Source organism: Parasteatoda tepidariorum, chromosome 7, assembly GCF_043381705.1.
Source record: "Parasteatoda tepidariorum isolate YZ-2023 chromosome 7, CAS_Ptep_4.0, whole genome shotgun sequence".
Lineage (NCBI taxonomy): Eukaryota > Metazoa > Arthropoda > Arachnida > Araneae > Theridiidae > Parasteatoda > Parasteatoda tepidariorum.
Window position 1 is genome coordinate 49016792 of NC_092210.1, and position 27592 is coordinate 49044383.

At 27.4% G+C, this 27592-nt stretch overlaps 1 protein-coding gene across 1 annotated transcript in view; it reads left to right on the plus strand.

Annotated features, from left to right (window-relative positions):
- LOC107448798 (serine/threonine-protein kinase Nek8) overlaps positions 1-20033 on the plus strand; it is a gene marked incomplete at its 5' end in the record, with an annotated part of 32016 nt that extends 11983 nt beyond the window's left edge. The window contains 10 exon segments of the mRNA XM_016064138.3: positions 840-1051; positions 4032-4093; positions 8255-8469; positions 9836-9971; positions 11174-11250; positions 11330-11447; positions 14401-14551; positions 15071-15213; positions 16412-16573; positions 17805-20033. Coding sequence (XP_015919624.1) covers positions 840-1051; positions 4032-4093; positions 8255-8469; positions 9836-9971; positions 11174-11250; positions 11330-11447; positions 14401-14551; positions 15071-15213; positions 16412-16573; positions 17805-17959 — 1431 coding nt within the window. The 3' untranslated portion in view covers positions 17960-20033.
- Positions 20034-27592: the final 7559 nt, after the last annotated feature.

Here is a 27592-nt window from a genome sequence, read left to right on the forward strand (position 1 = left end):
TAATCGCGGCGCACGAAAGTTGTGTAGTTGCATCAATTAACTTATTGTTTTTTGCATCAACGAGTAAATTGAAATGCCTCAAAAAATCTACACCGATGATTGGTTGCCTCACGTCGGCAATGACAAAAGACCACGTGAAACTGCGGCGCAAATTAAGGTCTAAGGTAAGACGCTTCGTGCCGAATGTTTTGATAGCTGTACCGTTAGCAGCATAAAGAACTAAGTCCTGGGAAGCTTCTCTATTTGTGGTATGACTTTTTGGTAAAACGGAAATGTCCGCTCCAGTATCGATTAATAAATTAAGATTTGTTTTTCGATCGGCCAGGAGAATGCGTTGAAGTTGGCGGTCGCTCTTGTGGCCGGCAGGCGATCGCCAATCTAGTTTCCCGATGATTGGAAGGAGCAGGGTTGTACACATTTTCTAGCGTCCGGGTCACCAGTGTGGTAAATCATGTTTTTCCAAGCATTAAAAGGAACAGATTACCAACTAAAACTTAAGGAATAAATTTAATTTGAACATTATTAAAATCACAAATAAATACAGCAAAGAACTGATTGACATTTAAGTTATCGGAGAGTCGTGCATCACGTACTAGTGCACGAGGGAAAATGGGAGTAGCCTGGTTGCTGGCGGAAAACTGGTTTTTAAATGCGTCACTCCAAGTTGAAGTGCAAGTGCCCTTTCGCATTAGGTAAGATGAAAGTGTAGGAGCAGGGCATCGCCGCAGGGGTTTTTTATATTGAGTGTCAGCATTTTTATTCATTTTGTCATTATTTACAAATATATTCATAGACAACATTTGTTAATTGCAAATCAATAATTTTATTTTTACTTCCAGACACTACCAGCTCTAATTATGAAAATTATGAAAGGTTCTTTTGACCCTGTGCCAAATATTTACAGCTTGGAATTGAGGAAACTATTGTCGAGCATGCTAAATTTAGATTCAAATCAAAGACCCACTGCTGCACAAATTATGTGCAACCCTGTTATGATAAAAGTTATTTTTAAACTTTATCTTGAAATTGGGTCGATTCCTTTATCCAACAAGTAATTATGATTTGTTTGATATTTTTGCATTTTACTCTATCATTCTTGGCATTTTTTATACTCTTTTCAGTAAAAGAGTTCTCAATTACACCAGTTTTTCTTGTAATTGATAGTACAAGTAAATATTATCATGGATAGTGGAATTATTTTTATAGTTGATTGTGTGATTAAAATTTTATTAATAGCAGTATTATATAGTTAGTAACCGTAAAATGCTTGCCAACATTTTTATTTTGCTGTCTTTCAAAACAATCAATCTTCTGCATGAAAAATGAAAACCAAACAATTGAGGTATGTTAATATTTTAAGGGTTAAATATTTGATTAAAGATATTTTTTAAATAAATTAATAAGAATTAAATAAATAAGAATTGTAAAGTAGCACAAAATATAATTAATCAAGAAAAATGCCAGGAAAGTATAACTATATTAAGTAATAAGTTATAAATTAATTTTTTAACCTTTAATTTATTTTTCTAATTTTATTGATTTATTTAATTTTTGATTTATTTATAATACGCAATATTTTACTCTAATTATATTGCAGACCAATTTAAAAATGTGTATTGCCTTTAAAGAGTACTACTATGCCAAACCATGAAATAAAAAACATTTTGTAACTGTTTATTGCATATGTTTTTAAAAGTTGTCGTGTCGAGCCTTGCATACAGAATACATACAAGCAAGCTCAGCTGTAGCATGTAAAATTCATGGTAATAATCTTTTGGAGAATATTCTTATACGTATTTACATCAAGGAGAATATTCTCCTAGCTAATATTTACATAATTAATAGCATTTTACAAATGAGTTAATGTTTTAAGAATTAAAAAAACACATTAAGAACAGGCTTAAATACAAACGATTGATTTCATCTCATTATTTAAAAATTATTAATATATTTCTTTTAAGATTTATTTTTTCAGATAAATTAGCTATACAAATATCAAAATGAAAAAGAAACAGTTTTTAAAATTGTTCTTAAAACAATAAAATAATTATTGTTTATAAAATATTATCATAAAGTTTTAAAAAATATATTAGAAATCAGCAAAAATGTAATTAATTAATATATTTGATGTAGTTGTGTTAGTTCAGTAATTAAAATAAAACATATTTTCTTTTCCTTTTGAAAATTGTTGTCAAAACATTCAAAATCATTCTCAAAAACAATTCTGATAATTTCGTTTTAAGAATAATTCTAAGGCACAATTCAGTCATAAATGATGCTCTTAAAATACTATTCTTAGTATAGAAGTTTTATTTATTCTTTTGAAATCAGAAAGGGAGGAAGTCAGAAATTTGCCCTCCTTATTAATTGTCAAGCTACAATTCATGCAGTTACAAATTATGCCCCTCTGTATACTACATTGAATTTAATTGTAAACACTTCATTAACAATCTACTGGAAAGGAAATAATTCTACAATGGTTTTCTAGCCAATGTAGATTGCAGGGTAATGAAAATGCAGATAATCTTGCAAAAGAGGCACCTCTCTTTGACCCACTCAAGTCTCCTGCTAACCTGAGAAACATTAACTTCTTGAGAGATTCTTTTTAAATCATATCCCCAGGAACCTCCCTACGACTCTCAGGGTTTTGTGTTTCAAGCTACTGCACACTACTTTCTACTGTCACATTAACACCACATTGGAGTTGTTGACTCCTCTAACTGCAAGTTTGTGTGAGGAATATGTTGACCTGAATGGCGAGCATCTCTGGAACTGTTCTGCCCTCCTAAAGGCCTGCATTTCTTCCTATTTCAAGAGGCTTACTACTTCTGGAGATACATTTTTTTTAAATATTGAACTGCAAGACTTATTATGCTTAAGCAAATGTAAGGACGTAATTTTAAAAAAAAATTATTGTTAAAAGTCATGCTACGAAATTCAACAATCAATCACAAAATAAATTAAGACATATCTTACTAAAGAAAGCTCATTGTCAAAGCTTGAGTATTATTTTCAACTATATAAAATTTTGTTTCAAAACTTTAATAAAAGCTTTGTCAAGAATTTTATCAACTTTTTGTCAACAAAGTTTAGATTTCTTCTCCTTCCTTTTTTTTGTAAAATAAAAACTGCATTAAAAGCTTTAATCTTTAGGAATGTTGAAGGTTTTTGTTTTCGAGCAAAAAAATTGAAAAAACAAAAACCATTTGTTCTGTTAAAAAAATCTTTAGAATCACAGTTCAAAGGAAATTCTTGGAATAAAAACTACCCATTATCTGTTATAGGATGAGTATACTTAAATATAATTTTTGATTTGTTTGAGAATAATAAATGAGCTACTTTTCCTGTACAATGTTTTTTTATGTATATGAAAATTTTTATAATATGAAAATTTTGAGGAACTCTTTTTTATCTATGAGGAAATAGAATAATCTAAATTGTTTTCTAGATTTCATCCTCCAGAAAATGTTCTCAATCTTCAAGAATATTCTCTCACATCACATCTCTATTTCAGATTAATATATTTTTCTATTAATTTAAGTTTCATAATAATTTACAATGTAAGAAATATCTTATGTTAATATTAGTAAGATGTAATGTTAAATGTATTGTTAAAGTGTAATGTTAACAAAGAAAATCTTACATAACTTTGTTTTTTTAAAGACATTTTTAAATCAATTCATGAAATATCATGTTAAATAAAGTAGAACAGTACTGTTTAAGAGCTTATATGGTATAGCCAATGAAATGATTGCAGCAATACCATAAAAAGTACAACAATCAATGTTGAGTAAATCATCTCTTGTTTTAATGCTGAAATGAGGTTAGAAGTCTAGTTTTGGTATCATTGAATGTATAATTTAAAAATGTTTCACGCATACATTTTTATATTTTAAAAATATAAAAATGTATGCGTGAAACATTTTTATATTTTTGATCCAATAGTTTTTCTCAAGATGTTTGACTGTTTCCATGCTTTTCAAACCTTTAAAAAAATGTCCTTTTAAATTGAATAATATTTTGTTTTATAGATCACCTAGAAAAACAAAGAATCTGAAAGTTGAAGAAAAAGAGTATCTTTCATCAAGTTCTTGTGAGTTCATAGATATTTCTCTTTTATTTAAAATATTGAATCATTTCTATTTATTATTATTATTTTCCCTTAACAGCAGTTACTTTACATTATCTTATAATTTTGTTGCTCAAAATAATCATGTTACTTTAATTACTAACTAATAACTTGTGTAATTTAATAAGAATTTTTTCAGATACAAATGAAACTTTTTAAAATATGTGTATGGTTTTGTACAAAAAAGGTATGTAAACAGAGTTTATAAGATTGTGAGAATCAGGAAAGATGCATTAACTATTTATTAGCAGGGGTGTACATATTTATTAATGTAACATAATTAGTAGAACAATAGCTGTTAGCATCAGAATCCAGCATAGGTTTGAACTTGTCACCAGGCAAAACAGAATATATTGAGCTATCACAGGCATTTACAGGTCAGTTTCCTAACAAGTTCATCTTTCCCGAGTGGTCGTTGTATTTTCAAGGTCGGGAATCATTGTGTGTCGACACCCACTAACTAAGAGTGCATAGATTTTAGCTGTGAATCTTGGCAATTCTACTTATTCTTTCTCTCGGCTCATAGTGAGATAATTGACCCGGGTACTTTCGAAGAACACCTACAGCTTTTGTGCCATTCTCACGCTCTTTTAATTCCAAGGAAGAAACATGGCGGTCAACAGTTAAAAAACTTTGTGTTTCATAGTATAAATGTATGATCAAAAGTTTCAGAACAAAATAATGTACATAATACAAATAAATTCTATTTATTTTTTTGGGTTGGTAAGTTTATAATATGTATAAATCTTTTAATGTTCTGTTCCTAGATAAAACTAACACATTAAAATCTTAAAAAATATCATTTAATGGTTGGAGCAAATATTATTCATATCCCCAGTAGCAGAATTTATGAAGTAAATCTGAAGCACTATTATTATCCAAATATTCAAAAATAATGTATATATATTATCCAAATATAAATCCAAATTTATCTGCAATCCCAATACAGTCAGACAAAGATTATTTTTGTAAAAATTTAACTTAATTTATACAGATAATTAATTTAACTTAATTTATAACTTAATAATTTAACTTAATTTATCTGTTAAATTTAACTTAATTTAACAGATATATACAAGTTTAAAAATTATTCATATAAAATTTATGCCGTCTAAGTTTAATTTGAATTATAATATGATAATAAAAAGATGGAATAAATCTTTATACAATATAAGTCTATTATCAACTAACAGGAAAAAACTGTTTCTTTATTTTTCGGTGTTCTCTCAGCTCGGCTATATAATTTTGATTAGAAACTAGTTTAAATATGCCTTGAAAAGAAAGCTTGGCAATTTTTTCTTTGTGATAATCAACAGTGCTCATTGCCATTCTGAAAGGTTTCTGCTACCGGTTCATCCCTTAAATAGCATATCCCATGTAATGTTCAGGTTATATATTAAATGCTCATTTCTTTATCATTTACCATAAAGTAAAAAAAAAAAATGTTTTCCAAAGAAAAACTACTTTTAATACATAAATTTATTTGAAATAAAAACCACCCTATGCTAACAAAAGATATACTGAAAACTCTGTTGCTGCTAAGTTGTTTTAAAGAAGACATTCTACATTTTAAAAATAATTTTAAACATTTTTATAATTATCTATGCCATCTTTCATATAAGAGGGTTATGTCAACCTATAAGTTTAAAAGTTAAATTGCTGATTGCTGCATTGTTAAAATTTATAATTCTACTAACTATTTGTTTTCTTTGAACGATTCCATTCATATGTTAATACAATTTTATAAGTTGGATTTAATGTGTTTACTGTAAAGAAGTGTGAGAGTCTACAGTTTAAAAAAAAATTCAAGTTAATATTTCGAAATAAGATAATTTCTTTTCAATAATATGAAAACTAACTTTTAATAATTGCACCATTTAAAGATTGAAATGAATCTATTTCAAAATTCCTGGAGAACATGAGACCTCTCAAATGAAATGAATCAAAAATTGAAAATATGAAGATGAAGTAAAAATTTGTTTCCTCTCAATACTGTAATTTCAACATTAATATAATCTACTTGTATTATATATAAATACGTTATCATATATTTATATGTTAGTATATATTTAAATATATCTATATTTTAATTTATTGTTTTAAGTATTTCACATTCAAAAAACTTCACTTGCAGTATGACAATGTGACTGTCATCTTAGTTTTCTGACTGTTTTTCACAATTTAAACCAATCTTGAATGCACCTCATGTCAAAAATATAAACCTTCTTTTCTCCACCTAGCACAGTAACACTGTTTCGAAAATGAATTGAGAATTGTGAAAATGAAAGGATTTTTTTCTTAAAAAATGGAATAGACTTTTATTTTGGATTTTTTTTTTTTTTTTGGATTTTTTTTAAACTTAGAAAATTTTCGACAAAGTATTAGGACTTTTTGCATGAAGTCTGATTAAGTGCATCCTCATTCTAAAGAGTCTAGTGAGGAGCCATTTTTATTAAATTATTATTCTCTTTCTCAACAATAACAATTGTTCATTTCTCAGTATGATGATGCTCAGTTTTTATTAACTCATTGAAACTGTTGTATGTTGATCATCTATTTTGAATTTTGTTTCTCTCATTGTGTTTTAAGTTGTATATCTCGCAGCTCAAAGATATCGTTCTTCTTCACATTTTGCATAATATAAATAGTTTATAATTATACTACCTAAAATAGTTTATACTTACTATTGTGTTAAAATTATGGAAACAATATTCCTTACTTCTACAACTAATATGGAAAATTTATTGATCATTAAAAGATCATTGTCAAGGCTTTAAGAAATTGTGCTTTTATATGCATAAAAACTGTTTTTAACTACAGTGAACATGAAGGTTATAACATTTTCTTCTTTTTATAACATCAATTTTAGAAATATTTCTTTCTCAAAAACTAATTATTTAATGGTAATTCTTGGTTCATAAATAGGTTAGCTAAGTTCACTTAGCCTATCTGTTAGATATTTCTCACCATAAAAAAACAAAAAATGTGCATTATTCACAGTAAAATGTAAACTTTAAAAGATACCATAATTTATATTCCCTGTGTTTACTACAGTTAGTGAAAAAAAATTATCAATATATAAGTAAATAATAAGACAAAGAAGAGTGTGATTAACCTCAATACTAAAAGATTTGATTTTCAAAATTAACTTATAAAGTTTTCCACGATATATGCAATTGAAGAAATGTTGTTTCCGCAGAGTTAACACTACTGTAAATCAAAAAATTTTCCAGCCGTCAATTTTTATGATTATATAAATAGAAATGCCTGTTCCAGTTTTTTTATTATAATTACCAATATTTTAAATTCAGTAATCAGAATTTTTTGAGATTTTTTATGTCAAAACAATTGCAGATAATTTTTTATTTATGTTTTTAAATCAGATTTTTTTAAGTTAACATTTAAATGAATATCAAATATAAATGTTTCAAATGCTTAAAATTTTATTTAAATTATTTTAGGAAGCATAATTTATGCATATTAATATGTGACTAATATTTTACTCACTTGTTACAAAAGAACACATTTCACCGTTTTCATATCCTTTCTATATCAATATAGTTAAATATTTAATAAATTTCCCACTATGTATTATAAGATCAGTAACATAAGAAGAACAAATATCTTACTAAATTCATACCATTAGTAGTTTTTTAGGCCTAAAATATGTCAAAGTATAAAAAAAAGTATATGAACATGCATTTTGACAGTAAACATAAATTCAAGATGTAGTAAAGGTCAACAATGTTTGTCATCTGTATAATTTTATCGCTTATCTTTGCATTTCTTTTTTTCTTCTGTTAGTTTGTTGGTAATTGGTAAATGTTATAATACTTGCTTAAGCTTGTATTACCTCAAATATTCTTTTTTTACTCTCACACGCTGCTTAAAATCTCTGAAACAAAGCAGTTGATTTTTAAATAATTTTTTTTTTTATTTTATTGATTAAAATGGTAAATGATTTATAAAAAATCAAGTGATTGAAATCACTGTTTTTATTCACTTATTAAATTTTACCATTTCTTTAACTATCATTTTATAATGCTTTCAACCAGTTTTCCTTTATAAAGAGTAAGTCTAAAATGTTTAAATTTGCCAAGCATTTAAATTTCTTTATTCCTATAGATTCCTCCATGGGAGAAAAAAGAAGGTCTTTTTCTTGCATTGGCAGTCCTGTGTCTCCATATTTATGGTATTTTGAAAAGGATAAAGATACCTACAGCTTGCTCCCTACATTGCCCAAGAATGTTGTTATATGCGCAGCTTTGAGTGAAAGTAAAAAAATTGGAATTACTGATAATGGTTTTTTGATGACTTGGAAAAATCGACCTGAACTTCTAGTAATGACTGTCTTTATGTGTTGAAATTCTTTAATTAATTATTTCTTTTTAACCTATAATTAAATATAGCAAAAAAATTCTTTAATAAAGCACAAATAAACGTACAATAAAAGTTAATGTACTTTCATTTGTGCTTTATTCACATTTTTTTAGTCTACATAGCACAAAATGTGCCCTTTTCTTTGTTTGCTACATTTAAATTTTTCCAATTGAGTTATTTCCACTCAGAAAACATAAATGATGTCTGGTTAAGTCTAAAATATTTAGTAGAAGTTCAATAATTTATTAGGAATCTGTTTCTGCATTATTTGACAAAACGTTTAGTTCCATTACTGAATATATAAAAAAGCAACTTTAAGGAGGAAAAAAAGGAAAAAGACTTGAAAATGAACGTACATATTGTTGAATTTACAACTGCATAAAATTAATATTTTGTTTAATGCAAGTAAAAATTTAGTTTTGTGCTTTGTGTAATAATTCACTATATTTGAAATTTTGCATTTTGATGTTCAAAATTTATTGTTTATTTGATACTTTATTCACTAGCTTAGTTTTTAGAATATTGCAGTTGTTTAACGCCAAACACAATGAGGAATTCCCAATTTTTTCCCCATACTTAAACGAATTTAACTTTGTGCAATTGACGGGATAAGATGTTCCCTAATGTGTTGTTTAGTAGATTTAATAGATTATATAATAAAATTTTTAATAAATTAAATTTTAAGCTTTTGTTAAAAAAGTAGTGATTGCTTGGAGATATTCTATTGTTATTTAGTTTTGGGTATTTGTGTGTTATTTAGTAGAATTTAACTTTGTGCAATTGACGGGATAAGATGTTCCCTAATGTGTTGTTTAGTAGATTTAATAAATTATGTAATAAAATTTTTAATAAATTAAATTTTAAGCTATTGTAAAAAAAGTAATGATTGCTTGGAGATATTCTATTGTTATTTAGTTAGGTTTTAAATTTAGTGTGATTAAGATTTCCACATTTATTTTTTAGAATTTTTTATGTTTGCATTCTTAACGAATCTATTCTCCCCTCCCTTCCAAAAAAAATAAGTAATAGTTATTATTAAATCCTTTTTCTATTATTTATTAATCATTTAAAAATGAATTGTGTAATTTAATATTGGGTAAGTTTGATAGGCATCAATTTAGATTGTTTTGGTTATAGCTTAATACCAGTTTATAATACCAAACAATGTAGTCTTAAAGTGTGGATCATTTAATTGTCAGTTTAATTTGTTTTGTTGAACAGTATAAAATAGAATATCATAGTATTTAATTATACAAATTATAAAAGAATATTTATTTTATAATGCAATTATAAATATGAATAAGAAAGATTTTTTTTTTATCATAGGTTAGTAATATTTCTGAAACAGATTTTCAAGAAAAAGTAGTAGCATCATCCATTATACCATGTATTATTGATGAACGTGTTGCAATCAATATCATTTCAGTGGTTTGTGGTCAAAATTTTACAATTTGTTTATCGAGTAAGTTAATTTTTTATTTTAATGATTAAACTTTCTCTGTGTGCGTGACTTTTTTCAAATTAGAGAACATTTGATTTTACTTTTTGATCCTATAACAACCATGACCAATTAACCATAAATCTTGTTGTGAAAATATTTTTATCCCCGTGAGAATATTTAATTTATCAAATCTAAATTGAAATTAAATGTTTTATTATTATTATTTCAACTTATGCTCCTAAGCAAGCTTTTTTAACAATCAATTGTTTCTACTATTACATTATTGTGTTATGAACAAAAAATTTAATTTTCGAATTGCTTATTTTCTTAATTTAAATTTATTATTTTATCATTTTACTCCTGAAATGCACTGTATAGAAACAAAAATTGGATTACTGTATTTGGTATATTAGATAACTTTTGATATTATTGAAATCAATGATCTTAAAAACTTAAAACTCTGCTGAGTTATTTATCAGAAGAAAAAAAGTTTCGATAATTTTATTATTGTGATAAATAGAACTTTTATCAACAAACTGAATTTATTTGACCACTTTCTGACATAAACTTACAAACTCTAAACTAAAGTGTAGAAAATAATAAAATTAAATAAGCATTTTAATTTTTTAGTGACAACTAAAGTGAGTAAAACTTCTTTTTGTTAAATTTATTTTTTTTTCTGATGAGGATAATTAGTTATAAACCTTCATTCTGGCTTGTTTCTGCATTCTTCATTCATTCTGCATTCATTGCATTCTTCATTCTGGCTGGCATGAATAATTGTTTGAGTTGAGAAAAAGAGTTTCATGAAATAATATTTTTTGTGATCTAGACTATAGTGCCCTAACTACTTTACCATACTTTATTGTGGTTATCTCATTTTAGTGTCTTATTATATTAAAATGAATTGATTTTAAAAAAAAAGATGTTGATTAATGTAAAACCTAATTATTTTTAACTGTATTTATGATTTCTAATTGTAAATAAAAATTATAACTAGTATTTATTTCTTCTTATAATTATCTTTAGTATTAGTATTGTTATAAAATAAAATAAAAATATGTTGCTTTGTTAGTATCTTTATAAAATAACTTAACAGATTTCTTTACTATTAGAGTAAAGTTTTAACTACCAAAAGAATTTATTTCTGTTAAAATGCTTTTACATTTTTGTATAACTACTAATTTAGACAAAAAAAATTCATAAAATTTTTTTTAATGTAGACAATGGTGTAGTTTTCAGTTTTGGTAAAGCCTCATCAGGTTGCTTAGGTTACACGACTGAAAGAGATATTGAACAAGTAAATGCATCTTCATACATTCTATTTCTATGCAACTTTGAATTTTAAAAATGAATCCATTTCATTTTTATATTTATAGCCTAAAATCATTGATAAATTGTTTAACTTCAACATTCGAGATATATCCTGTGGCCCAAAGCATGTGCTTGCTCTATCAGATGAAAATGAACTTTTTTCTTGGGGCCATGGAGATCACGGTAAAGATTATTTTCATTTTTTTTCTACAAATGTTATTTAAAACGCAAGGCTAATCAAAATGGATTATTTCAGCAGACTGTTATATGTTAATCACCAAGTAACTGTTTTTTGAAAAATAATAATTCTAATAATCATGTCCTTTATTTTAAATAAATTTTTTATGTTTACAATTTATGCACAAATCATAATTAATACACAAATTATTAATAGTAAGTATATTAATAATGTGTATCATGAAATAAACTAAAAAAATCATTAAACGAAATTCCTGAAGGATAATATTTTTTTTAATTTGAAAATGCTTAACATTTGTAAAATTTTTCAATGCAATGTAAATTGTTAAAAATGCTATTCACATCTAAAGTTAATATAGATTCCAAGAAAAAGTATTATTGCAACTGTTCTTACTATTATATACCATTATATCTAGTATTTGTAAGTACAGAACTATTATTGAATAAAAATTAAAGGAAAATAACAGATGTTAATTCCCAAGTACTTAATCAAGACCATTTGGAGGTGGACAAAAATTTCCCTCTTGAAACTTTGTATCTATAACCCGGTATAATATCAAAACAACTACGCAAAAAGATTTTAAAATCTTATAGTTTTTCTATTTAACAAATATTTTCAAGTTCCAATTTTTTGTAAATTTACAATGTGTAATATTGTAACTAAAAACGCGTATTTATTTTCTGTATTATACATGTTTTATGCTATAATTAAAAAATACTTATTAAAGAAATTTTTAATATTTTTTTATGAAGATAATCACATGTGAAACAATTGGCATAAGACTTTGTGATATAGGGCTTATAATTTATCATCTGATATATTTACATTTTTATTAGCATTTATTAATATAACCTCTGTTAAATATAAACTGTATTTTAATTATTTTTAATAAAATATGAAATATTGAACTAAAACTGTTTCAACTGTTATAATTTGTTTTTTTAATGTTATTCTTTTACATAGATTATTGGAAATATAATTAAATTATTACAAGCTCTTAAATTGTACACAATCAGCTAGAAATTATTACCAACATTGAAGAGAATTTATATACCCAACATTGAAGAGAATTTATATTACAGCTCTATATCCTTACTATTTTGAACCCTACCCAAAATAACCCCTAGATCACTGTGCGCTTTCACTCTCAATACAATTTTGCTTGCACAATTCATTTGATTTTAAATGTATTTTATTACATTTATTTCATTTCCTTCTAATAAAGTAATAAATACCAAAATTGTATAGTTAAATCAATCATGCATATACCAGTAATATCAGCTGAAATATCCAAGAAACTGATGGACGGTATGAGTTTCAAAATCTATTGATGTTTTTATCAATAGTTTTGAGTTTAGAATAAATAATAATATGGTTATGTCAAGCATAATAGAGTGCTTCAGTAATCAGGACAGTAGGCAAAATTAGCTTGATATTCAGTGCTAACTGCATGATGAGAATTTTATACCAGGTTCTTGTCACAGGGCATTGAAATTTATAACACAGATTTGTGAATTGCATTTACTAGATTAAAATTAACTTGATACTCAGTGTTGACTGCATGATGAGAATTGCATTTACAAGATTAAAATTGGCATGATACTCAATGCTGATTGCATGATGAGAATTTTATACCAGGTTCTTGTGACAGGGCATTGAAATTTATAACACACATTTGAAAATTGCATTTACTAGATTAAAATTAGCTTGATACTCAGTGCTGACTGCATGATGAGAATTTTATACCAGGTTCTTGTCACAGGACATTGAAATTTATAACACAGATTTGAGAATTGCATTTACTAGATTAAAATTAGCTTGATACCCAGTACTGACTGAGTATCAAGCTAACAGGGCATTGAAATTTATAACACAGATTTGAGAATTGCATTTACTAGATTAAAATTAGCTTGATACTCAGTGCTGACTGCATGATGAGAATTTTATACCAGGTTCTTGTCTCAGGGCATTGAAATTTATAACACAGATTTGAGAATTGCATTTACTAGATTAAAATTAGCTTGATACTCAGTCCTGACTGCATGATGAGAATTTTATACCAGGTTCTTGTCACAGGGCATTGAAATTTATAACACAGATTTGAGAATTGCATTTACACATTAAGTCTCATACATGTTATTTTCAAGTGGAATCTAAATGCACTTTTGATTTTTATGACTGCAGCTAAGATTGTCCCAACAGAGTAATTTTTTATTTTATCAGCCCATTATACAAAAAAAGCTTTCTCTGAAAATAATAAAGTAAAAAGGACAATATATTGTAATAAATATTGTAAATAATATATTATCACGATTTTATAGCAAACATATCAGGTTAAAGGACATTTATGAACATATAACTTTTGACATAATTAAAAAACTAAATCCAACTTCTTCTATTTGAAAAATATTATATTAATATTATTTTGCACTGTAATATTTATTGTAAAATCCCTGTAATTAAATATTACAGTAAAAATTATGGCATAAAATTTTTCAGTTAAAATGGATTTTAAGGATGTTTTATTCATGTTGGCAGTACTTTTTATCATAATTTGATCAGCAACTTTTTACAGTGCACTGGATAATTTTGAGAATCACCTATTGTGTTTTATAATAAACAATTGAAATACATCTAACTTCACCATGTAAACATATATTGCTTCATTGTTGCTGGGACTTTCATTTCTTTGCTGTTGACATTGTGGTTCAAGTTTCTTGTCAAATCTATATATATAAACATTCTTTCCTTACAGAAAAATATTATAGAATATTATTTATATCTTTATATATAACTGCTTTTGTATGGCATTTACTGACTTTTTTAAATGAGTTCTTGTGCCACTAAAAACGTTGGTGATTCCTTTAAATTTTTTAATATCCTTATTTCTAACATTATTTAATTAATTAATTTTATTAATTAATACTTTTGAACCAGGATGCTTAAGTTCGGATACTACTGATTTGAAACTTTTACCAGAGTTAGTAACCATTTCCAGTGAAATTAAACCTGAAAAAATATTTTGTGGGATGGATTGCTCTTTTATAATTTTAGCAGATATGTCAGTCATGGCCTGTGGAAGTAACAGGTACTTATTATTTTCTGCATTTTTCTTGGAATTTATTTTCTTCCTAAAATATATTTCATGTATTTTGTCTCTTTTTCCATTTTTTAATGAATAAAATAGTCTGTTAAATATTTTAGTGTTTTAAATCAATTAGTAATGTTCAGTTAATATTTAATGTTTAGTTAATATTTAATGCTTAGTTAATAATGTTTTTTTAACGTTCTATTATATGTTTTTTTTATTTATAAAATGTCTCTGTATTTATTTTCTAACTTTTTTATTTATAAAAAAGTAGTCTAAAGGCACTTTAGTACTTGTAGTTTTAACATATTATTTTAAAATCTTTACTTAATAGTAGTTTATTTCTTAAATACTGTTCTCTGAATGTGAATGGAAAAAAAGAAATTTTAAAAAAATAAGTTACATAACCTTTTTTTTCTCCCTCCCCCAGTTTTTCAAGCATTTTAAATTTTGTTTAAATGTCATTTCACTAACATAAGCAAGCCAATGATTAAATCGCTTCTTCTCATTTTTTATCAGACATAACAAATTAGCAATGGATACAGGAGAAGGGTTTCCTGTTGAAAATGTGCATCTGTTTACTTTAATTGCTTCAGAGCCTCTGTCATGCCAAAAAATCACATCCATTAGTTCAGGAAAATCTCATTCCGCATTTCTAACTGGTAAGTATTTGATTAATAAACAAGGTAAATATAGTTAAACTATAAGTTTATATCTGTGAAGTCCGTGTTTTTTGTTTTTAATAAGAAGTTAAACATTTCTGGCAAGGTACTGTGCATGTTTATTTTTGCTTATGTTCAAACTATTACTTACTTACTTACTTATCCTCTACGTGCCTTGGGCACTTAAGGCCTCCAGCATATCCCTCCAACGCCCCCTGTCTTTAGCAATAGATCTTGCTTCCTCCCAGCCAGATATTCCACATTCTTTTAATTCGCCCAAAAACAAACTATAAAAAAAAAAAAGTTCAAACTATTATTTCTTAAAAATTACTTCACAATGTATTTTTTAAGTTTGTGATATTTTTTTTCAATCAACTAATATATTGTAAATTTAAAAAAGTATAGTACATAGCATTAAAATATGCTCATAACCTAAACCCAATCACTATTTTTTTAATATAGTATTGTTTTATAAAGTAAGGTAGTTCTTTGCTATGCTTGGTGTTAAAAGCTTCTTTTGCAAAATAAAAGAGTTGAGGTGTCTTAAAAGTCATATAATTCAGTTGGAGATTTTATGATTTAGAAGAAAGGGATTAAATAAAATAGTTTTCTTTCCTGAAAATTATGTAGAAAAAAATTTCATTTGAGAATATATATATATATATATATNTATATATAGCTATTTTCTTATACTGTACTGAAGATATAAATAAATAATTTTATAAAGCTTGAGTGCTTGATTATTCACTTAATATAAACAGAATAAGGTAGTAAATAGTGAAAAAATTTTTATCTAAGCTATTGCAAGTTAGAAAATATGTACATTTATTGTTTTTTCACTAGAATTTTTGAAGTAACAAAGGATTTATCTCAAAAATATTGTTATTGAATATATTCTTTTAAAAAATATAGAAACAAATTTCCAACATATTGAGTACCAACTAGTAGTTCTCAAATAGTTGAATTGTGCAAGAATCTAAAGGAATTCTTTAATTTTATTATAATTTTCATGTTTGTAACACTGTACAGATATGCCTGTTAGATTTTAAGTAATATCTTAAAATTAGGTTCATTAATAATTTGAAAATAATTAATTAAATAATTGGAAACAAAATTATCATTGCATATATGTTATTGTTATATAATACTAATACATATTATTAATTTTTTTTATCAAATAAAGTATTTTCTATTCCAGAAACCAATGAATTATATTCTGTAGGATCCAATCGTCATTTTCAACTTGGTTGGGGAAATTCAGCATTAGATTATAGCATGCCACAAAGAATTGAGAAACTTAGTGGCATAAAATTGTTATCAGTGAACTGTGCCAACTCTTATACATTGGCTGTTTGCAATGGTAAGTATAGTTTTTTCTTTAAAGAAAATTCAACTCTTTTTATAAAATCTAATAATTTTTTACTTATTTTGATTTTTCTTAGAACTCTTAAAAGTTTTAATAAAATAAAAATTGTCCATTGTTATTTTTTCCAAATACATATTCTTTTCTGCAATTTATCATACACTTAAAAAAAAATTATAAAAGTGGTTAGTTTTAAGTACTAATAGCAAAGCATATCATTGTTAAATTTTGTTTAATTAGTGATGCCAACTTAGTAATGAAAGTATGGAAAAACTTTTTAATTACGAAAAATAACTTTTTTTCTTCAATCAATATTATAATATACTTGATTTCTTTTTCTCTTTTTGTTGGCTGTAAGCTACATATTAATAGTTTTGTTGTTATTTCCAATGCCACTTGCCAATATCAGCAAGCCTGCTTGGCGACACCAAGCGAATTTAAAGCAGAGTGTGGGTTTCTTGTTTTTCAGTGGCCCCATCTTTGACCAAGAATACGTCTTCACCCCAAACACGTCACAGCCTGGTTTAGAGTGCGGACCCATTCATACATACATTTAATTATTCACAGATTGTAATTTTGACCGGAACCAGAGAGCAATCAATCTCCAATTCCATACCTCCAGAGGTATTGATTTGTTACGGGAATTTGGAGAACTTTGTAACCCGTTAGACTTAAGGTGCACCAGTCATCATTTACTACTTGCGGAGTCTTCGGCCAACAGGATCAAACTCGCGACCTCTTGATCATGGGCCCAATGCCCTATCAACCAGATTATCCCGGCTTTAGTAGTAATTTTAATGTGTCTATACTTAATTTATCATCTGTGAACTAATAAAAGAATATTTTATCATTAACAAAATCCTCTAGGTAATAAAATTCAGTTACAGAAAATATCTATTTTTCTGCGCTATAAACTGACGTTCAAACAGTAGCCCGTTAAAAGCATTTTTTAAATAATCGAACTGAAGTGTGAAGTTTAGTATGCTTTCAGTAATTGTCCCTAGCTCATCACTAGAAAGGGTAATACAGGATATGTAAAAAAATAGGATATGTAATATCTAATATAGGATATGTAACTTTTTCTTAAGAAAATGAGAACATTTGTTAAATTTCGAAATTGAAAAAAATCATTTGTACCTTGACTAATTTTTTGTGAGTTAAAGCAATTCAAAGTTTTGGTCAAGATGTAGTTAGTTTTTACCTTGTGAGATATTTTTATTTCTTCCAGATAATTATCTTTATTGTTGGGGAAAGTGCCCAGATTCATTGAGGAAGAAATATGATTCATACAACATGGAAGAACTAAATGTTTTAAAGTCAATATATGTCCATTCTCTCTCCTGTTATTCTGATGAGTGTATAATCATCGGAGAAAATCGTTAACTTCAAATCAATGCACTAAATAATTGTCATATCAACACTTATTTCTTTGTCACCCAATACTGAGCAAAATTAACTGTCGACACTAAACACAGGTCGACTAAATATAACAAATGGCAATTAGAAAATGGTGTGCTAAAAATTGTCTGCCAGTTGCCACCTGGTCAGTCCTTTTTCGTTGAAAATGCATGACATGTGCATTTTATTTATATTTTTTTATAAATATTCTATAGTATTCTAAAAAAAATTTCACTTGTTTCTTTAATTTTTTTCATTGTTTCAGATATGAACCTCGAAACTCGTTATGTTTACGACGTCTTAAAAAATTCTTGAAAAAAAATACCTTGTATTAATAGAAGAAATTTTTTTTAATCATTTAAAATTTTCAATTTTTGAGAAAGTGAACCGTGTTAAAAGGGTTGCAACTGTCCAAATAAAATTTGTTAATTGTGCTCTATATCACCTAATGGTGCAAGTTAAAGATATTCAGTGAATAAATTAAAATTTGTCATTAAGTTTAATAGAATTCAGAAGCATTCTCAGCAGTAAATCATTAATTTTTCCTGTTCAACAGAAGGGGTAGAATTAAAGAAATTTTTTTCATTTTCAAGATTTTACAGTGCCTGCTGGTAATAAACTCACTGGTTAGTGAAATCAGTTATTTATTTTCATCAAATTTCAAGGAACATAATTTTTATATGATCGATAACATTAAAATTATTTTGGTAATAAGGCTTGGGAATTGCTGGATATCTGTACCAAAACAACTTAATCATTCATAAAAAGTTACAAAAAGTGAAAGTGGGATCATTGAGCTGGAGACGAACAGCAATATTTTGCATCTATACCACAATGTCATCCTTTCGTATAACAAGATCACCCTTATTTTCATTTTCACTTAAGTACTACTAAGAATTTTCAGCACTCTGGGGAGAATGTGGGTTAAATGTGAGTGAAAAATAATTTAGGTTAACTGGTTAACTCTCTGGCTAAAGGGGTCAGGAGCAGGAGTTTTCTATTACTTAGAATGAATGAAAGGAATGGGCTTAATTTGCTTTAGAATTTTATTTTTAACTTTCTTAATATTAAATTCGGATTAAAATAGTTTCACTTAATTCAGATTTCTAACTGAAGATTAATTTTCATTAATTTGCTTTATTGAATCTTATTGTATATTCATACTCGTAATGCTGTGCTAAACTAAGGAAGTACAATCTCATTTTTTATGCATGTGTGAGGATTTCATATTAGCCTTTCTTAATTTATATTTTTGGAATCTGTTGTCAAAAATTAAATCCAAAACTAAGAATCACAGATTAATTTTCAACCAAGAAAGAAAAAGAGGGCTATCAAAATCTGTTGAGAAACTAGTGAATAAAGCAGGAGAATGAAATGCATAAAAACCAGTTAACTTGGAAAGAGTTTTTCTAATAATCGCATCTTTTAGCTCTCCTCTGTTTCCTCCGGTAATCAAACAGGTTTTGACTCTTTCCATCGTGCCTTCTTCAATAGAAATTTTCTTAGATTTTGATTGTGTTTTTCCCCATCTGTTAAATATTATGTTTGTTCCCCCTGATGTGTATACTTTGTTATCTTTATTTTTGACATGAAGTTTTAAAAGTATGTATTAAAAAGCATCATTACAGAACAGTATATTCTGTTAGAGAACTCTGTCGCTTGTTTGAAAGAAAACCTTCAGGTTTAGAATAAATCATATTAAGCAATTTTCATATTGTATTCAGAAATATTTTTAAGCCAAAAATACATATTTTCTCGCCTTCGCATTTTGAATTGTAAAACCCTGATAATTGATAGCTGTGTACTTGAAAAATGTGTAAGGAAACTTTTAACTACCAATTAAAAACATGCAATTACTTATTTTATATTGTACAGGAACTACCTATGTGTTTATATTTTTTCCTCTCAAAAACTTGCATATTTTTACTGAATATATTCTTTGTTATTGTTGTAATACTTTTTTAAATCAATCATACCATCTTTTGTTGTGACATGTAAATAATGAAAATGTTTAATGTAAATAACTGAAATGTTTTTAATAAATATTTTTCTGTACTTATGAATAGTTATTATATTCTACTATAGTCATATAAGCTTAAAAAATATTTCAGTCATATCAAAAACAAAATGCCTTAATATTTTAAGGCATTTTATTGTGTTTTTGTTTTATGTTCCATTTATGCTCTTTTCCATTTACAAAAATTTAACTATGGAAAGTTTGATTTTGACTAAGTAAACATTGAATTTCACCTCACAAATCAATTGAAGCTGGTGGATTTCCTGCATTGGCTTTCCACTTGTGATATTTAATTGCAAATTAATGTATGGCAGGGAAATTTCAGATCAATTTTTCCTATGGGCTTAATCCTTAGAGTGTTAAATATATCTTAAATTTAATATTTATTTAGCACATTCTAAAAGGTTATTTTTTAACAAGATTATTGTTGTAAGACATTTATTTTCAGATGAATAATCACATTTGAGTAATAGTTTTTTGTAGTTCTTAAAAGCCATTTGGAAACACTTGTTATAATTTATTTTTTTCCTTTTTTTTTTTTTTTTTTTTTTTTTTTTTTTTTTTTTTTTTTTTTAAAGCTTTCTTGTTGATAAATGAAATGTTTTGTTCTACACATATAAATATTCATCAAATAATTTATTTCTTATTTGAAGCTAAGTAGCTTTTAGTGTTAAATAGCTTTAGTATATTTTTTTAGTCCCTTAAATTTAAAAAAAAAAAATTTAAATATGTGTAATTCTTTGGAACATATAGAAAATAACTTGAGTAAAATTTCAGGACAACAACTTTAATTTTTTTTAATAAAAATACTTATGTGATTATCATTTGATAACTTTTTAAAGTGTTTTTAGATTTTTTTTCTAAATTCACACTTGAATCATAACTATTAGTAATGTTAATTTTAGATTAATTTTATGTTTTCTTTTCTTTTACTTCTTACTTAATATCTCGTACCTAGCTATAAAATTGGTTACCTAAGTGGTGTGTGAAAAATACACAAGGAAGAGCATATCCTTTTCTGTCTACTAACCTTGATTTTTTTCTAGTTTAATTACTCCTTCAGAATACTACTCAAAGTTATATAATGGAAATAGAGGTTTGAATTTTAGTAAATTAATTAATGTCAATTTGAATACTGTTTGATAGCAAAAAAACTTGGATAGAAAACAAATTTAGGTTATTCAATGAATGTTCTGTATTAAAAAAGGTTCTGTATTAAAAGTAGGATACATAGAACTTATTCGGTACTTTTTACTTTTTTGAGATTTTTTTTCTCATAAGTTTTTCTGTTTTTTTAGATCATAGAAAATTGAATTAATACATTTTTTTTTCAAGTTTGTATACAATGTTTGAAACATATCTTACTATAATAATATTATAATCTAGTGAAATAATCACTCAGGACCAATTATCAAAGAGTAAGTTTCATGATTTTTTACTCAATACAGAAGTATGTGAACTTTTCATTAGCAAGAACTTAAAATTATTGTGATATATTAGTTATTTTCAGATACTGTAATATTATTTTCTGCTATGCATTGTAAATTTTATTATCTTTTTTTAAGAAAAAAAGAGTGAAAATTAATGGATTTAGATTCTAAAATGGAATTTTGAATTTTTTTATTTATTATTATTGTTATTATTAATATTTAGGTACTCAAGTAGTAATAGAAAACACCGGGGAAGAAATTTTTTGTTGCATTTATACAAATACTTGATCCTTTTTAATTCGGGTGTGGGGATTTCAAATCTGAAATTAATTTTGCTGCTAAAACTCAAATATTTTAGTAACATTTTGGGGTTTTTTTTTATTTTTGAAATATACAAGTTTAAAAACGATATATATAACAGGGGATCTAATAGACGTTGCAACAAATGTCTAGGGGAATTAAGGTACATCATTAAGATTAAAATTCCACAGGAACCCATACCTGGAAATGTCGTCAGACCTGGCCTATCATGACCTGTTCAGAAGCACACAAAAGGGAAGCGTTCCTATAATCGTATGATGGCATTTCTGGGCATGGGTTCCTGTGCAATTTTAATCCTGATAATGTGCACTATATCCCAAGGTTTGTTGCAACATTTTATGCACCTCCTGTTATATGTAACGTTTTTAAACTTGTACATTTCTGCAAAAAATGGACTGAAAATGTCTTAAAAAACTGTAGCTTGAAAAGAGAAACCGATTGCAGATTTGAAATAAGCGATACAAAAGTATCTAAGATTTATTTAAAAAAATCTAGTGCAATTGGGAGAAAAAATTTTCGCCTATAATAACTATCATCATCATCATGTTAACACAAACTTTACATAAAACTGTTATAGTTACCAAGTGTTTTACACCTTAAGTGACAAAAATGCATATAAGGTTTCAAAAATTACACATGCATTTATTTATTTATTTATTTTTTAATGTTTCTTTCTTTTACATAAAATTAAGTCCGGTTAATAAAAATGCATGCAATATAAGTAAATAAAGATTGAAAAAAAATATTGGAAAATGTTTTTCCAGGTTTGTCAGATATTCTCTTTGACATAAAATATTAAACAAGATTATTTTGGTAAACGAAACTATCAATTACTGTCAACAAAACTCGTTATGGCATTAGCTATTTTTTTCAAAAATGTTAACTACGTAAAGTGATTTGAATTAACCAAAGCATCTTAATAAGAATTTAAAAAAAAAAAAAAAAAAAAACTCTTAAATCATGCCGCAAGTCTTTGGGAAAAAGAAGATAATATTGACATGAGAACGAAGAATAATTTTTTTTTTTTAGTAAATGTTTTCTAATTTTCTTGAAACAATAAGCAGTTAGTTACAAACACGGGAGTTGGTGATCGATAGTTAACAAGTGGTTCCCAATTTTTTTTAGCTTCGAAATTCTAAATGATCATCCCTCTTCAAACGAAACCAGATTAGAGTTGGACGACCAAATATGTTAATTTCAGAAAACATTGTTCTTCCTGAAATAATTAAATTCTACATGAGTCACGTATATAGAAATTTGTTGACCCTTAAGGAAACCCATAAGCTCGTCATGCAGTTCAGATAACCTTGTTAAAACTTTTCCTCTGGAAAGCCATTTTACTTCAGTAAGTAGAAAGAGTGATTGGAATGGAGACTTGATATTAGCTATTCGCACGGCCTGATTAGACCTTTATACGGCCTTGTTGAGCATACTTCCCACTAACTTCATTAATTTTTAAATGTGGGGGGAAGCTATTTATCCACCTGTGATTTTCACGACCATCAGCTGATAACTTCAAAAAGTATGGGGGGGAAGGGAAGAGCTTTGTTTACTTAAATGTAGGTAACAGAAAAGGTTAGTGTGAGATCAAGAAAGTAGAAAACCAATATTGGGGAGCTATTATTTTTTGTGCATCATGCGTTCTTTATTCAGGGATGCCACAAGCGACTTAAAATCTAAAAAGTGGTGATAAATAAATAACAAAATTCTATTAAACGAGATTAAAAATAGCCACTTTTTCTAGCATATATCTTTCTACTATTAAAAATGGATGCTTTCGCTTTAAATATGAATAATTTGTTTTATAAGTCATAATGATAGTTACGATTGAATAATTTGATAAATAAGATTAATTGAATTTCTACCACTTCTCATATTTTTAGTCGCCCGTGGCATCCTTGTTCTTCTGATAATTTCTCATTCGTAGTTTCGAGCACAGAATTTATAAATCGGTTATTTGATCATTTCTGATTGAGTATATTAGTAGTTTTAAAAGCAAATTTCATAATTACGGTTATTTATAAGAACTGAAGTTCAAGTTTATAGCTAATTCTTTGCAATATGCAAAATTGTGAAAATCTCACATACCTTCGCAAATAAAAGTCTTAAAAAGTCACCTATATTTTAGTTACTAAGTTAAATAATTTCCTTTTTATAAATCAATCTTAATCTCTAAAATATTTAAACGTAATAATGGCTTTATGAAGGGTTGAACAGTTTGGATTGACTGGCAATATCTGTACTTTCATCAAATGCGGTACTACTTTTTTAATCAACCAATTATTTTATTATGATCTAAAATCTTATGTATCCAATCAGATACCGTGTTGTTGAAATATTAAATTGCTACAAATTTCTTTGCCGCGCATACTATTGGAGAACACAATCAATTATTTCTGCCATACCTTTCTTATTTTGATTTTCGGCAATGGTGTGCGGTTTTTCAGCTCGACCCATCCTGTAAATTTACTAGAATATTTCCTATCGCATTTTCATTATCGGTTTTCGCACATTTATATTGTTGTTGTTGTTCATTTACGTCGCACTAGAGCTGCACATTGGGCTATTAGCGACGGTCTGGAAACATCCAGGATGAACCGAAGACATGCCATCACAATTTTGATTCTCTGCAGAGGGGATGGCTCTCCCGCTTCGGTAGCCCGACGACCTGCGCGCGAAGTCGAGCACTTTACGGTAGAACAGTTTAACGAGGACCAATACCGCACACCCTCGGACCCTATGCAGACTGATCCAAGTGGTCACCCGCCCGCACACTGACCGTAGCCAGTGATGCTTGACTTCGGTGATCTGCTGTGAACCGTGTCTTAACGATCAGTCCACTGCGGGACCGCACATTTATATTCTAATATTATAATATAACTATTTATTTCATGAATTTTGCAATTGTATGAAAATAAAAGATTTTAAATTTTTATTAGTTTAGTGTGTAAAATTAAATTGAAATAAAGTAAAATTTTATAGCAACTACGCAAAAAAGTATATCCACTTAAAGGCTCAAAGTTTAGTTTTAAAAAAAAAATTACTTGCTTTAACATACAAATTATCTACCAACACAAATTTAAAAGATATAGGCGATTTTTCAAAGTAGTTGGTTGTATGGTTTGTTGGTGCTCCAATGCATTATAGACACATTATCACAAATTTGACGTTTGAAAAACTTGGATATGATTTGATTTGTTTCTAAGAAACTTTTTTTTTCTTCATAATTTTATACGAGACGTTAGGCTGACATAGTTAAAACGCATCGCAAGGTATAAATGAGGTTGCTCCTTTCAGAGCCTAAAGATGACATTTAGATACTTTATTCTTCTCTGAGTACTTACTTCTGTGAGCCCCTAGTAGCTACCTATGGGTTCCCTGTAAATTGTTCTTAATCAATCACTTAACCTCTATTATGGGACTGTTGAAATCACTCCAAAAGATGCTATGTATTTGTATGCAGGTCTTAGGTCAATCTAATTATTTATCCAATTAAAAAACTTTTTGTTATGGAAAAAAATATGGTGAATCCCCGGATTTTTAGAGCTTTTGGACGATATTCTACATAAACCTCAAAAGGAACCTTAAAAATCCAAGGTTATATTCAGGAAGTCCTGCAACTGAAGACGGATTTTGAGTTGCTATGTGAATCGGAACCTTTGACTCCTTACCCTATTGAGATTTTATTTTATTTTATAACCGTCGTTCAACAGCCGACCCAGTTTTGGGGTTTACGACTTCTAATGTTCAACGCCGTACCCTTGTAGTTTTGAACCCAATCCAGAAAACAAGGGAACTCCTTTATCAAGTTTTGGGAGAAATTTTGCCTTCGTGCTCGTGGAGAGGAAGATCACGAGAACCTCCCACGGTTAGTCTGAAGCCAAAGGGACTGTAACCCATGATCCGTCTACCACTGAGGATATTTCACGTCAGCACTGTGGTCGGTGCAAACCGAATGTGGATTCGTATCGATCAGCCATCACCGGGATTCGAAACCGGTTCTCGTCATTGGTAGGCGAACGCTCCATCCTCTGAGCCATCGCGGCTCGCCCTATTGAGATTCTTGATTTTGGAGTGGATCTGGTCTTAACCCCTCCCAGAAAATCTTTAAGATGAGTATAGATTCGTAGAATTAGGGGTGCGCAACCTGTGGCCCGCCGACTGCTGATCTGCTTGCCACGGGAGCTTCTCACCACAATATAAATTTTAAAAAATCAATTATTTTAAATCACACTTTTGAGTCATTACTTTTCTTCGCAGAATATATAGTAAACATATGTTGTTTCGTGATTACGGAATGAATTGTAATTCGGTTGAATACTGAATATTCGGCAAAAAAATGTAATGTCGTTTATTCGGCGCCAAATAACAATATTTTTTAGCATCTTAGCAACATTTAAACCAAAATTTTAGTACTAAAAATAGTATATTCCTGAAAAACGTATTCATAAAACGTTTTTAAAATTGCCACCCTGTCATAAAAATGCCCAGAAAAACTATAGGTTATATACAAACACGAAACGTAGAAAATGAAAATCTATATTAATTCTCGGAAGGAAATTTCAAAGCTGAACATTTCACTTTTCCAATTACCATATTTTTAAGAAAAAGTGAAGAAAAAAGAATTAAGTCTAACAGAATAAAAATTGCTGCATTAGATTAAAACAAAAACCAAAAACTTTCTTAATTTTTAAAATGAACATCCTAATACTGAAAATTTAAATTTAATTTTTTCACATTTCCATATTTTTAGAAAAAAAACAATCATATAAAATAAAGCGTATTAGAAATGCTCTTTAAGAATTGCTGTTTCATAATAAAAACACCGATAATTAGAAAAAACACAGTTTTCTGTGTTACCAGTTATCTATATTACAGTACAGGAAAAAGTTAGAATAAACAAATAGTCTGTCTGAGGCGTTCCGTTAAAGCTAAGCGTTCCGGCACGCTATTGTACAGCAAAAATTGAAGGAAAAAAACAATCATTCTCAATTCTTAGAACAAAAAGTTTCGAAAAATTAACAAAATTGGCTATAATTAATAAAACTATAATTACTAAATTTGAAGAATTTTTATCTAATTATTCACAATTCTTAAATTTTGTTTTTCCATTTGTGATCCAGAACATGAATTTGAAAGCCGTGTACAAGTACATGAATTTTGAAACTTAACAAATATTTGTAAAATCTATTTCTAATAATAAACTATACTTTATCTAATATAGTTAAAAATCGATTTAAGATTATTCTTTATTATATCTATACAAATTCCGAAAAAAAAAATTTTTTTAAAAATACTCTGTCGAATATTTGCCTAATCATTCGGCCAATTGACAAAAGGGCTGAAAACTCGTTACATCCCTAATTTTGCTACAGTATTATTGCAACGTGAGAAATTCACAAAGTGGAAGAAAACGTGAATTTTTAAACTGCTCACAGTTAGTAATTTTGATTTCATTTTTTTCTTGCTTAAGTGATATTTTAGGGGAAAAAACGTTTACTGAATAAAATGTAAAATAATTCAATAAAGAGAAATACTATCTGAAGTATATTCTCAAAAAAGCAGTGAATCGTATTTTGAACTATTAACGGTTTTATTTTAGGCTTTTATTTAAACCTTATAAATTTTATTCAATTAAAATATTTAATTTAAATTTTTATTAGCTAATCTGATATTAATTTTTTTATATACTTTCTGTGAGCATTGCAGTTTTTCTTTTTGCTATTAGAATTCATTTTAAAATGAACTTAAGTATTCCATTTACAAGAGATCACAATTTATTGATTATTTTTCACTTTATTTATTTATTATTTTTGATACGATAAAAGTAAAATAATTTTTTTTTTTAAA